The 12,897-nt window shown below is 35.4% G+C and overlaps 1 protein-coding gene across 1 annotated transcript; it reads right to left on the bottom strand.

The window, feature by feature from the left end:
- Positions 1-538: 538 nt before the first annotated feature.
- On the bottom strand, positions 539-5,765 carry SMR3B (submaxillary gland androgen regulated protein 3B). Its single transcript, XM_007998787.3, has 2 exons — positions 5,712-5,765; positions 539-943 (listed from the first exon to the last, which is right to left on the bottom strand). The coding sequence occupies exons 1-2, from the start codon at positions 5,763-5,765 to the stop codon at positions 758-760; spliced, it is 240 nt and encodes a 79-aa protein (XP_007996978.3). The 3' UTR covers positions 539-757.
- Between the last annotated feature and the right edge of the window lie 7,132 nt (positions 5,766-12,897).

Below are 12,897 nucleotides of genomic sequence, written 5' to 3'. Positions count from 1 at the left end.
TTTAGATTTGCTAAATGGTGTTTCTTCTTTGCAATTATTTATAAGCAATGATTACATGGAACTCAGGAGTTTTCAGGGGGCAGGCTATGGTGAGGGCTAAGATTCTTTCATTTTAGTATCTATTAACATCTTTTGGGCTTTGTAATTGTATGATGGGTTGCCATACTGAAGAGAGAATCCTGTTCCTTACTCTTCCTACTTCATAACCTTAAGTTTCAAGTTCAAGTGTCTCATTTCATTTTTCCTTAATTACTCTTTGGCCTCATGGGACAAGACTAGCCTTCTGGCAGCACTAGTATTTATTTAGGTGACATAACTGGGGGAAAAATGTTGCTCTGATGACAACAGTGGAGACTTCATATTGATGCTCAATTCTTTATTTTCACCTCATTGGTATAAATGTTATGTTTGCATGGGGTTTTTCTATAATTCCTTTCTAAGATTATTTCTTCCTAAAGCTCAGCACTTTTGGAATTTTTCATTCTCATTCAAAAACGGAAGCGATTTTACATAAAAGTCTTCTGGAAGCAGTGTTGGAATTCGTATTTTGGGTAGTAGAAGCAGTAGTTACGAGGGTAGTGGTGTCTTTTGTGGTGGTGGTGGCACCTGCTGCAGTTGTTCATATTTGGGGTGCAGGAGTAGGGAGGGTAGGATCAGCTGGAGAATTTACCAGGAAAAATGGAGGTCCAGGTGGATAAGGTCTTTGTTGGGAAGGAGGCTGTGGATAACCTGGGCCATCAGGATGGAGTGGTGGACCTTAGGGTTGAGGAGGGGGTGGTGGAAATCTCCCTGGACCATAGGGTTGGGGAGGAGGTGGTGGAATTCTCCCTGGGCCATAGGGTGCAGGAGGAGGTGGTGGAACAAATCCTGGGCCAAAAGGTGGAGGAGGTGCCGGTGGTCCAGGTGGATATGGTCCCCTGGGGCCTCTTTGACTCTCACCAGGCTGTGGAAAAAAGAAGTAAATAATTTTAATTCACCTATTTCACAGTTAAATATAAGGGTGAATGCTTTCTATGGTAGGCAGAACTGTAAGATGGCCCCAAGATTTCTACTCCCTGCTGGCACATGCTGGCCCGACCTTATCAGGTGAGCCCTTTTAAAAAAGATTCTACAATGTCAGAGACAGAAGAAATCAGAGAGATTTGAGGCTGCAGCGAATGCTTTTCTCTGGGCTTTGAATCAAGATGCCGTGTTGTGTGGAGGGCTACGTGGAGGTACATGGTAGACCCGCTACAGGAGCTGAGAGTGGCCCCGGGCTCACAGGCAGCAGGAAAGTAGGGGCTTCAGCCCAATAACCAAGGGACTGAATCCTGCCAATAACCATACAAGCTTTAAAAAGGACGCTGAGCTGCAGAAAAAAAAATACAGCAGTGGACACACCTTTTCAGCCTTGTGAGACTCTGAGCAGAGAAGCCAACTAGCCACATTCAGAGTTATGGCCAAAGAAACTGAGATATTTATGAGTTTTTAATGCTACTAATTGGTGGTAGTTTGTTATGCAGCAATAGAAAATCATTACATTGTATCTAAGTCACATAGTCTGAAAGTCTATTATCAAAGAAAAAAGTTTCTCTTTTGCTTTCTGATTACCTAGGCTTTCTATGAAAGCAGGGATAGTGTTGACTAAAAAATATATATATTTATATAATGAGCAAAAATCTTACCCTTTGCCTATAGTCGAATCTGTCATTTAAATAAATTGTAAGTGGAAATAAATGCCCTTCCAGGATGAGAAAAATGTCTTTTTATGTCTAATTCAAGAGTTCATGGCTGTTCAGATTTTGAACACTAATAAATTGTGAAAAACATCATGAGTACCTACTTTGTGCAATGAGCTAATGTAGGAGCTGTGGTGGGGAGCCAGGGTTACAAACAGATCTTCTATGAATCTACAGGCCGATGAGTTCCAATACAAGGCAGGATAAATATGATTTAAAGGGAAGTGAAATGAGTGGAATGAGTCTGTGGGGTTTCATGCGAGGGTTTGAGTTCCGCTTCTGGCACATAGAGGTTGGGTGAGCGTGGAATACTTTTTGAGTCTCTTTTTCTCGTCAGAAAAATGACCTTAATAAAAGGATCCACCTCTTGTGGTTATCGTCAGATTTTTGTTCTGAAATATTACCTGTAAAATGCTTAGAGCGATGATTGGCTCAAGTATGGTATACATACAGCACAATTTTTAGGAATAAAAATCGCTGAGACTGGGCATGGTGATTCATGCCTGTAATCCCAGCACTTTGGGAGGCTGAGGGGGGTGGATTGCTTGAGGCCAGCAGTTCAAGGTCAACCTGGACAACGTAGCAAGATTCTGTCTCCATTTAAAAAAAATAACATACAAAAGCTGGAAAGTAGTGCAAGGAACAAATATATTAGGTAGTTAAAGAGATCAGTTCTGGATAGGAAAATGATGAAGGATTTTTCTAGTGAGAAGAAGTCATTTGAAAAGAGGCTTAAAGAATATAAAATAAGGAGGAAACATGCCAAATAGAATGAAAATACGCAAATGCTCTGGGGTGAGAATGAAGTTCCACTCTACTGATGGCAAGAAGTCCAGGTTGCTTGGAGCAGATGCTTTTTTTAGACACAAAACTACATTCACTTCCTGTGGTTCTTAGTCCCTTCACCTATTTGGCCATTACCCTTGCTAATCCTAAACTTTACTATTACAGTAAAGCATCCCTGTCCTGGATTCCTAATTCCAGGTTCTTAACAATGCTAGAGGATGTCACAAGTACTGTACCATCAGAGTTAGCGTCCTTCAGTGCTGTCTGAAATCCTTTTTTGAGTGTCTTATCTTAGATAATCTCTTCCCACTTCCCCAGAAGCCTGTAATTTTCCAAGTTGATGCCAGTTTTATCAACATTCTCCACCTCATCCTGAGCTCTCATCTACCCCCATCAAAGTGGCTTTTCTCCTGCTTCACCAAGATATTTCAGGCAATTAGAAATGAACTTCCCTGATTTGCTGGCCACACAACCATGGAGTCATTGATAACTAGAAATTTTCTCTTTCTTTAGAAGTGTCTTCTCAGGGACTTGGCTCTGTCAGTCTTCCCTTTACTTCTTGTAACTGTAATATTGGAATTTGTTTTCTGAGGAAAATGAGACAGTTAAATGACAGGAATTATAAACTGACTCATTTTCTTCAGAAAACAACTACCATTTATGTTCAACTCACCCTTCTCCCCCACAATCCTACTGGTTTTGCATCTCCCTTCCTGAATTCTAATTCTAACCATTTCTTATCATTTCTCTTACTTCCACTCTAACCTCAGTCATTTGTTTTTACCCAAGTTACTGTAATGACACCTTGATTTGACTGTTTGATTCTACTCTTACCCTTTCACCTAAAATATACAGAAAGTTTAAATAGATCATTTGCAAAAGAAATATCAAGTTTTATTATTTCCCTGCTTATAAAAGGTTCAGTTTCAACCACTGGTATCCTTGTTGTCATTGATTTTCTTGTCACGTCTTTCCTGCAAAGCGAAGCTCTATGAAAGGGTATTCTAGATTTGCCAACTCCACTTCTCAATTCCCATTTGCTCTTCAACCTGGCTTCTGTCCTTAATGTGTGAGTAAAAGTTTTGTTAGGATCACTAATACAACAAATGAAAAATGCCAAGGCACTTCTGTCGAACTGGCCTCATGTTTGTCTTTTCCAGCTAATGACATTCTGTGGTATTATGCAGGGCATTTGACCCAAGTGCTGCCAAACCAAAGACTAGTTACGATGTATGGAAGTTCAGGACTTGATTTTTAATTGTCAAGAAAACAAATCCTTAGTGTGGGAAAATACTCCATTCACTTTTATTGGCGAAACAATTAAAAAATTAGCTGAAAGTATCTTTGCCTCCTAAAGATATCCTGATATTGATCTTAATATTAAGTAATGAAAAATCTTTGTGGTAAATATACCCAATCACATTGATTAGCTCCCTTTCCACAACTTTCTAAAGGTAATAAACTCAGAAAAATGATGACAATACTATGTTAAGAAGAAACACTACTCTCTCAAAGGGCTATAATTGACACTAATCTCCTGCATTACTTTGTTTAGGAACAGTATGTCTAAGACATGGATACTTTGAACCTAAATTTATTTGTATTTTAATGGGACTAATAGTAGTTAGACTTGCTTTGTGTGTGTGTGTGTGTGTGTGTACATATACACACACATGTAAATGACACGCTACCCTTCACATTTCCAACATTTGATAATTATCAATCATCATGAATCTCATATAATTAAGTTGGGGGAAAGGTTTATATCTATTTATACTGCTTATGTTATCAGAGAACTATCTTTTCTTTTTTCTTTTTCTTGTTTTTTTTGAGATAGAGCCTTACTCTGTCACCCAGGCTGGAGTGCAGTGGCTCGCTTGGCTCCCTGCAACTTCTGCCTCCTGGGTTCAAGTGATTCTCCTGCCTTAGCCTCTGGAGTAGCTGGAATTATAGGTGCATGTCACCATACCTGGCTAATTTTTTTATTTTAGTAGAGACAGTATTTCACCATGTTGGCCAGGCTGGCCTTGAACCCCTAACTTCAAGTTACCACTTGCCTCGGCCTCCCAAAGTTCTGGGATTGCAGGCATGAGCCACTGCACCTGGCCCAGAAAGCTATCTTTTTCAAATTAATCTTACAAAAAAATTTTATATAACAAAGGCCTGATACTTTGAAATTATAAAATGTTTTTCTTTTGTATTCTGAGGGCATAAAAATATTGAAAATCAGCTTTATAATCAAGCTATTAAGATATTGCCTTAAAATATGTCAATATATTTTACTGGTTTATTAAAAATTATGTCAACATATAATACTCTCAGTAATTTAGCGAAGGTCAGACTACCTCAGTAACCTGAGAATTTCCTGCTTTTGTTCCTTTTTGAAAGTAAATGAAAGAGGAATTATTTTATGATTCATGTTTCACAATGATTTAATTTTATGTTGCTTGATTTGTGGAAGTCATAATGTAAAAAAACAGCTTCATATTTTTCCATTTGATATAGTAGATTTTATAGCACTTTGGTGGAAATTACTCTGGAATTAATCTTCTCTTTCTGTCCCTAGAATTAATCTAACACTACTTTGAAATCAAGTATGATTCTACTACTTTGAAATACGTGTGTTTTAAAAACATTTTTGTAATTTTGTGTGATATTTAGTATCTCATTTGTCTTTAACCTGGTTTTGTATACAAAGTAGTTGTTTATATATAAATGCTTAGCATTCTCTCAAAATTTAGCATGCAAAGATACTTTTGGATCCTTGGTAAAATACATCTTTCCCATTATGTGATACTCTTATTGATGCTTGGATGAGGTCTTTACTACATTTTTAATAAGTGAGTTAGGTGACTCTGGTGTAAATGATCCATAAACTACATGCTGGGAAAAACAGTTTTATTTTAATTATTTATTTTTATAGAGTTTTACCTACTGTGTAACTGACTAGAGTATGGGGACTTACATTTATACATATCTGTTTAATGCAGTCTGATATTACAGACTTGAGCTGTCCAATATGGCAGTCATCAGACATGTGTGGCTATTTACATTAGATTTTATATATAAATTTAAGCCCTAAACAGTGTTTCATCAATGGTTAATAACAATTGATGAAAAGGTAACATCATTAATGTAAAAAGGAATCTGAAGTAATAGTTAATGAGAAAAGCATAAAGATGTGTGACCATGATTAATGATACTTACTGTGAAACACACTGCAAGAGCCCAAAGGCCTAAGATCCAAGTCAGTGATTTCATCCTGTCGGTTGCCTCTGAAAGTAAGCACAATAGGTGATCAGTATGATTTCTTTTTTTAATTAAAAAGTAGTATTTAAAATGTCTCAACATTTGGATATAATGTAATACAAATATCCTACTATAGCATTTTTAGGGAATTTGCCTAACATTTTGAATTCAGTGTTACTGTGGGGCAATGTTAGTAGGCTTATAAAATTTGACTTCAAAATAGTGGAAGTAGTTTTTATTTTTGACTTGTAAACTGATCCTTGGGATAATGCAAAAGAGTTGTTCATAAATTGTTCTGAGCAATAGAAGTTTTTATAATTAAGGTTTTTCCCTTAGAAGTAACTACTTTAAAATGTATACTTATTTATATTTGAACATTTTGATGTTCAAATATAGTAGGTACATTACTTTATAGATTTTTTAAAATAGTAGGTACATTACTTTATAGATTTTTAAAATAGTAGGTACATTACTTTATAGATTTCTATAGATGGGTTTGAGATATTAACATTTTAACTAGATCTTATGTTACAAATTTAATTTCTTGGAACAGCTTAAAAATAAGAAAAAAAAAAAGGAATCACTTTGTTGGATATAGTCTAAGAGAAGAGTCACATAATCTGTTTCCTAGTTTTAACAACATTCTACCAAATTAATTTAGTCTGTGATGAGTGGTCTCAAAGTGCTTCCAAAAATCCATATATCAGAGACTAAGACAGAGAACATGGAGATGTCCAGGTATTCTACTCTCAATTGGTTCAAATTTTACAATATATTTCAAATACATGATAGCTTGAGTTCTGGGAAAGCAACTCCATGCACCATTGAGCAAACTGGCTTCCTGATAGTCAACTCTGCAACTAGGTTGAGTGTGTGGTCTGAGCACTGCAAGTCTTGAAAGAATTCTATGGACAAAATTTCACTGAATATTCAATTATGTATATGTGGGTGTGGCTATTCCTTCAACTATTACTTTTCCTATGATCCATTCTTAAAAGACGTTTGAAAAACAAAAGAAAAACCAATAATAAAAATATTCTGTAGAACAATTTTCTCTTTTAGAGTACACCTGAGAGTATTCTATCCCTATGAAGTTTCAAGAACTTTAAGGTACATCAGGAGGAAAAGCCAATTGTGTACTTGGATGGACTGATTGGCCCAAATGCCTAACATGAATGTTTTACTCTGACCTGTAAAAACCAGAATTTTTCAAAATTTAATTCATGTAATGACTTAACAGTTTCGTGTCAGCTGCTTATGTTTTTGCTGATAATGAATGTTCTATGAAAAGCCCATAAAATGTTATCTTTGAAAATGTTATCTTTGAGAAAAATGTTAACATTCAAAGTAAAAATTATTAAGTTTATATTTCCAAGTACCCACCTTTGTGTGAGGATCCGTCTCACAGTTGATTAATCTGCTGGTCAAAATGACTCTTGCCAGTTGAAAGACGGCAAATAAAGGTGAAAAGGGACAAGAAATCTTAGCTCTTATATATTGTAATGGATTTCTGTTGGCAATATGAGAAAGGCTATTCGGAAATAAAATAACTTCCGAGTTGATGCTCTTCAAACAAAGATAGGAAAGTTGTCCTTGCCAATTTGGCAGTCTTTTTCTGGATTTTTTTTCATTCCTGAAAAGCATTGACAAGTTCAACATTTGCTGTTTCCTGAGGAAACAGATACAACAAATCATAATATCCTATCACTTCAGAAAAACAGTCTGGGGCCTGTGGTGCACCATTTCCTCTTTATTTCAAAGGAAAAGCTGGCACAAGCTTTTTCTATTCCAAGTGACTTAATGGGCCGTCTTTTGTTATTTATTAGTCTCATCATATTTTCTATTTTATTTCAAAGGCCTACATATGTGGGAAATGCAAATATTTTTAAATTCTAACATGGTCAGGAGAACATATGGGAACAAAAATGATCATTGACATTAAAAGTACCTAATTAAACAAGTGTTGGCAAATACTGCATGTACGTACACACATACACCCAGGTACGATGCAGGGCCAGTAATGTAAAGAATATCTAAAATATTGCTTGACTGTTTGGATCACTGTACTATATATTGTGGGCTTCTTGTTTCTATTTTTTAGTTGAAATAATGACATTGTATTATTGTTTTGTGCTTGAAAGTTTGTATATATCTTATCCCATGTATGATTTTTCACAGTTGTCTTCATTGAGTAGATGTTTCTGAAGGATGATGAAAATGAGTGCTGCTATTAGGATTTGGATCTAAGTTTCAAAAAAGCAGGAAAGAAAAATCTAGTGGTAGAAGAGGGGTAATAGTCAGAAGGTTCATGCAGTTTCTCAGTCTTAACTATATTTCAATTCTTTGTGATTATTTTAAGGTAGTAGACTATTTACAAGACCTTATATATACATTTTTTAGGAAGTTCCCTTTGCCAATGAAGAACTAAATGAGAACAACTGTGTTTTAAAAATCATGTTGTCCTTGCCATTATTAACTTGAGACATTTAATTAAATAAAAATATAATGACATGTAAAATTTTTGATTATGGCAAAATTATACAGACACTTTTACTTTGAAGTGAATATCTAATGGAAAATCATAGCCTTGTCTTTTTGATAAATCTAGGCTTTGAGCATAATTTTTCCTGAGCTAGATGATCCTATAATCTGTAGTTTTTATACATTATTATATAATAATAACAGCTATTACTTACTAAACCTTTAGCATATTCCACATAGCAGGATAAAATGAGTTCTATTGTTATCTCTGTTGTACACATAGATGACATAGATGCTAACTAGCTGAGTGGGGCTTGACCTAAGTCTTCCCACTGGGGCCTGAGAGAGTTTTTAACCAGTATTCCATGTTGCTCCCTAAATCTTAATAATCACCATACACTTAACTAACTTTATGTTACAGTACATTGTAGAGATGAATCAAGTGACCTTAATAGTCAGGTCATTCTACTTCAAAGCCAAATATCAACAATTCCTTGCTGGGTTATATAAGACAAGCTATTTTATCTCGTTGTGTCTCAATTTCTTCATTTGAAGAATGTATATATTTATAATTTTTAGATCATGAAGATTACAACCAACCTTCCTGCCTCCCCTCCCCTCCCTCCCTTTTTCCTTCCCTCTCTTCCTCCTCCCCTCCTCCCTCCCTCCCTCCCTCCCTCCCTCCCTCCCTCCCTCCCTTCCTTCCTTCCTTCCTTCCTTCCTTCCTTCCTTCCTTCCTTCCTTCCTTCCTTCCTTCCTTCCTTCCTTCCTTTTTTCCCTCCCTCCCTCCCTTCCTCCCTCCCTCCCTCTCTCACACATTTATTGAATACCTGCTGGGTGTAAGACATAGTGCAAGTTGCCGAACTTATAGCGTATCTAAGTGCTTAGTGTTTTAAAAATCCTTTGTGAGGTGAGATAGGAATAAAGAAGCTGCACTTCCAGAGTTGATCTTAGTTTTGAATGACTGTACTTAATTTCATTTACTTTGTTGGAGTTTCACTGCCTTTACAAAATTCTGATGACATAATTAAGTGTAACACAATACATTCCTGGTTTGCTAATCTTAGCCCTTAATATGTTGCTGAATGATTACATGCCCCAACATCAGTGAAGATGGTTCTATTCCTAATTAATAAAGAAATTGCGACTTCTTTCTTTGATGATAATTCAGTTTGTCGAAAGCTGAATGTCTCTTCTTTCTTGTTTTGATGCCAACATATTCATCAGCCAAATGTTTGAAGTCAAAGTGTGACCTACATTGTAATGGATCATTGGCTCTGAGGGACTTAGGATGAACACTGGCAAAACCAAAAGACGATTTCTGAGTCGGTTGTGACCAGAAAGAATCTGAAGAACACAAACAAATGGAGACACATGTCTGTTAAGAAACAGGAACAGTCACTCAAATTAATCTTTAATTAACTTATGGCTTTAAAAGATACTGACTCAATACTTACTAGAACAATACATAAAAGAGCTAATGTCTCTGGTCACAGGAAATTAAAAAAGTGACAGTAGAGAAAAATTATTGTTAGTGCAGAGATTTACATGACAGCTGGAAAATATTTTCTTAATAGAGGTAGATTTGCAGAATTAAATTCAGTCATGCAGCAACATATTTGAAGTCTGATTTCCTGTTGTATTAAACTCATTTCCACTGAAATATAGCAACCATCATAGTTTCTTTGGACCTATGAAAAGTATGTGTTTCTTCTTAATTACTCAGAAGGAGATGATATTGTTTCTGGGGTAATGCCACCTGAAATATATATCATGCTTTAGAACTTACAGATTACGTTAAAAATTTCTGTGGAAATATTGTATAGGATATCAATAATGCTATTTAGCTCTGAGAGAAAATGTGTTCTCTTGGATTGAAGTCTAGCATGGTGAAATGTAGTTAACAATAAAACTTGTAGACTGAAGAAAAGTTAATATCTCTGACTTGTGCAGCATGGATGCTGCAAGAAACCCACATCACCTAGATCTGTAAACTTTCTGGAAGTTGACAACAAATTTGCCCTGAGTTTCCAAGTAGCCAAAGTTGAAAAAAGAAGAAACCAGGTAAAACATTTACAATGTCCATAAAATATAATCATGGTAATTTCTTGAGAAAAGTAACTTTCCTTTCCACTGAGAGTCATGGGAAAATTTCCCAGTATTTTTAAGCAGGAGGTTTATTTTTCTACAGGAAATGTCAAATTGGTCTTTGTAGTATAACCTGGATGTCCCCAGACTGTGAATGTCAACAAAGATACAATTGCCCTTTAATCAGAATTTTGCTAGATTGATAACCTCAACCATGTAACCACATAAATTCAGTTCCCCTTTCAAAATCTTTTTGGGGAATATTCCTGGATTCATCTTAATTCTAAAAATACATTTTCTTTGCTGTAATATTATTTTTACAAAAGCAAATCTAGTCATACACATGTTTTCTCTGTAAATGACATCAAGTACTTGAAAAATTTTAAACTCTTAGTGTAATACATTTATTGTATGGTAAATCATGCTATATTTATTTTCTCATTGAATATTCAAAATAACTGCAAGACATAGGAAGATGTTAATGTCTTATTTATTTATTTATTTATTTTTGGAAAGAAGTCATTCTGTCACCCAGGCTAGAGTGCAGTGGCATGATCTTGGCTCACTGCAACCTCTAGCTCCAAAGTTCAAGCTATTCTCCTGCCTCAGCCTACTGAGCAGCTGAGATTATAGTCACGAGTCACCATGCCTAGCCTATTTTTGTATTTTTTTTTTTTTTTTTTTAGCAGAGATGGGGTTTGACCATGTTGGCCAGTCTCGAACTCCTGACCTCTAGTGATCCACCCACCTCAGCCTCCCAAAGTGCTGAGATTACAGGCATGAGCCACTGTGCTTGGCCAATGTCTTAGTGTTTTAAATGAAGAAAGAACATCAGAGAGGGGCAGAATTGGTACTAAGATCATGTTGGGCTTGTTTAATAAAGTTATTCCTAAAATTTATGTATAGTCTATGGGTAAGAATTTGTTAATTAAAAGCGGTGAGGGACTGTAAAAGTAAAATCTATTAAAAATAAGGATTAAAATGTTTAAAAAATGAAAGATGTACATATTCTAACCTAAAAGTTAGTATAAATACCTTAAATTACAGCTTTATATTTTGGAGGAAAACTGTGTATTGTTCTCCGAAATGGAAATGAAAAGAGCTCAGTTCCAGAACTAACTTTGGCAAAATGAATGACTTATTTTACAATGAACTGTGATTTCAGGTGTTTTAAACCTTTGATATTTAACAAACATTCCAAAATCAAATTATAAATTATGTGTTTCTGACCTAATTAATCCTTTAAGATATCAGGTTTCCTAAAGTCCAAAAATGACATAATTTGGTTTATTTGGTATAAAAATTATACAAGAAACATTGTCAAATATGAAATGGTGTTTGAAGTCAAAGTATGATCTACGTTGTGTTGAATTGCTGGCTCCATTAAACATATAGCCATTCTGATACACTGCATTCTGATACACTAAGTCATGTCAGAATTATACATTTTCCATGCATTCCAAAATTATGGGAAACTTATAATTCTGATATGACTTAGTGTACATTATCAGTAATAATTATAAATATTATGTTAAATTATTGTGTGCCACAGAGGTAACAAATTTCCTTGTCAATAGTGTCTTTGACTATAGCTGCCCTAAAGCTTTTCGTCATCCATGAACAATTGTTGTCTTGTTCTGGTCCTCTTTCGAAGGTGGTTTTGCAATTAGCTATACAACTCTAACAGGTACTCTTGAATACAAGTTTCTGATAACTTTGGAAATTGTGACATCAGAATAGGAGAAAAACTTTCAGGATGCATGGAGAACTGAAATGTTCATGAATATCAAGCAAAATAGGAATAAAATGCATGGACAGAACTAATAGAAGACTGAAGTAGTCTTTTTGACTTTTTGCTTAAAACATTGCTGATCCTTTGTTTTTGCCAGAGTCAAGGAAACTTTTCTTTTGAGCTATTGACTGCTTTTTAAAAATTTAGTATACTCCTATAAACATAATTTAGAACATAATTGTTTCTCTCTACCTGATTTCTCCAGAATTTGGAAACTATTGGTGAGTATTCTTAACTTATGGCAATACAGTTATTTACATAAGTGCAACAAGAATCTCTTTTCATTTGTAACAGGACACAATTGGAGAAACTGGTTGTTTTACCAAGGCTTTGAATGGAATAGTGTGCTGCCCTTTAAGGAATCAAACTTGACTTATGGAGCCAATAAAAGCGCTTTGGGAAAACTGGCCTCATACCTTGTCTACACAGTTCCTATACATGGTTTGTGACCTATGGTAAGTAAAGAATGCCACTTTCTGACAGGCACAGGAGCCCCAAGTTTGTCATGGAACCTTAAGAGAAGAGGAATTCACCCAACTCGTAGGTATTCTATTGTGTAAATCCATGGCTGGGCTGGGCTTTATAAAAGTCTTATCTGAGATTCCTTCTATGGAACAAAGTTCCATCAAAGTGAATTTAAAAGCCTATGTAAAAATAATTGTTCTTGTTGCACTGTATACAAATAATTAGGCCAATTATAATAAAGCAAACCTGTTCTACCATGATTTGTCTTTAGTAAAAATGGGAAACTGGAGGGAGAAAAATTGTTTCAAAAACTGTAGT

The sequence above is a fragment of the Chlorocebus sabaeus genome, chromosome 7, assembly GCF_047675955.1.
Source record: "Chlorocebus sabaeus isolate Y175 chromosome 7, mChlSab1.0.hap1, whole genome shotgun sequence".
Taxonomy (NCBI): domain Eukaryota; kingdom Metazoa; phylum Chordata; class Mammalia; order Primates; family Cercopithecidae; genus Chlorocebus; species Chlorocebus sabaeus.
Note: the sequence above shows the minus strand (reverse complement) of the source record. Positions and strands in the feature narration are given on the sequence as shown.

Coding starts and splice junctions, on each gene's coding strand:
- SMR3B (XM_007998787.3), bottom strand. CDS start 5,765: ATGAAATCACTGACTTGGATCTTAGGCCTTTGGGCTCTTGCAGTGTGT. Junction 944..5,711: donor CTCTTGCAGTGTGTTTCACA/GTAAGTATCATT, acceptor TTTTTTCCACAG/CCTGGTGAGAGTCAAAGAGG.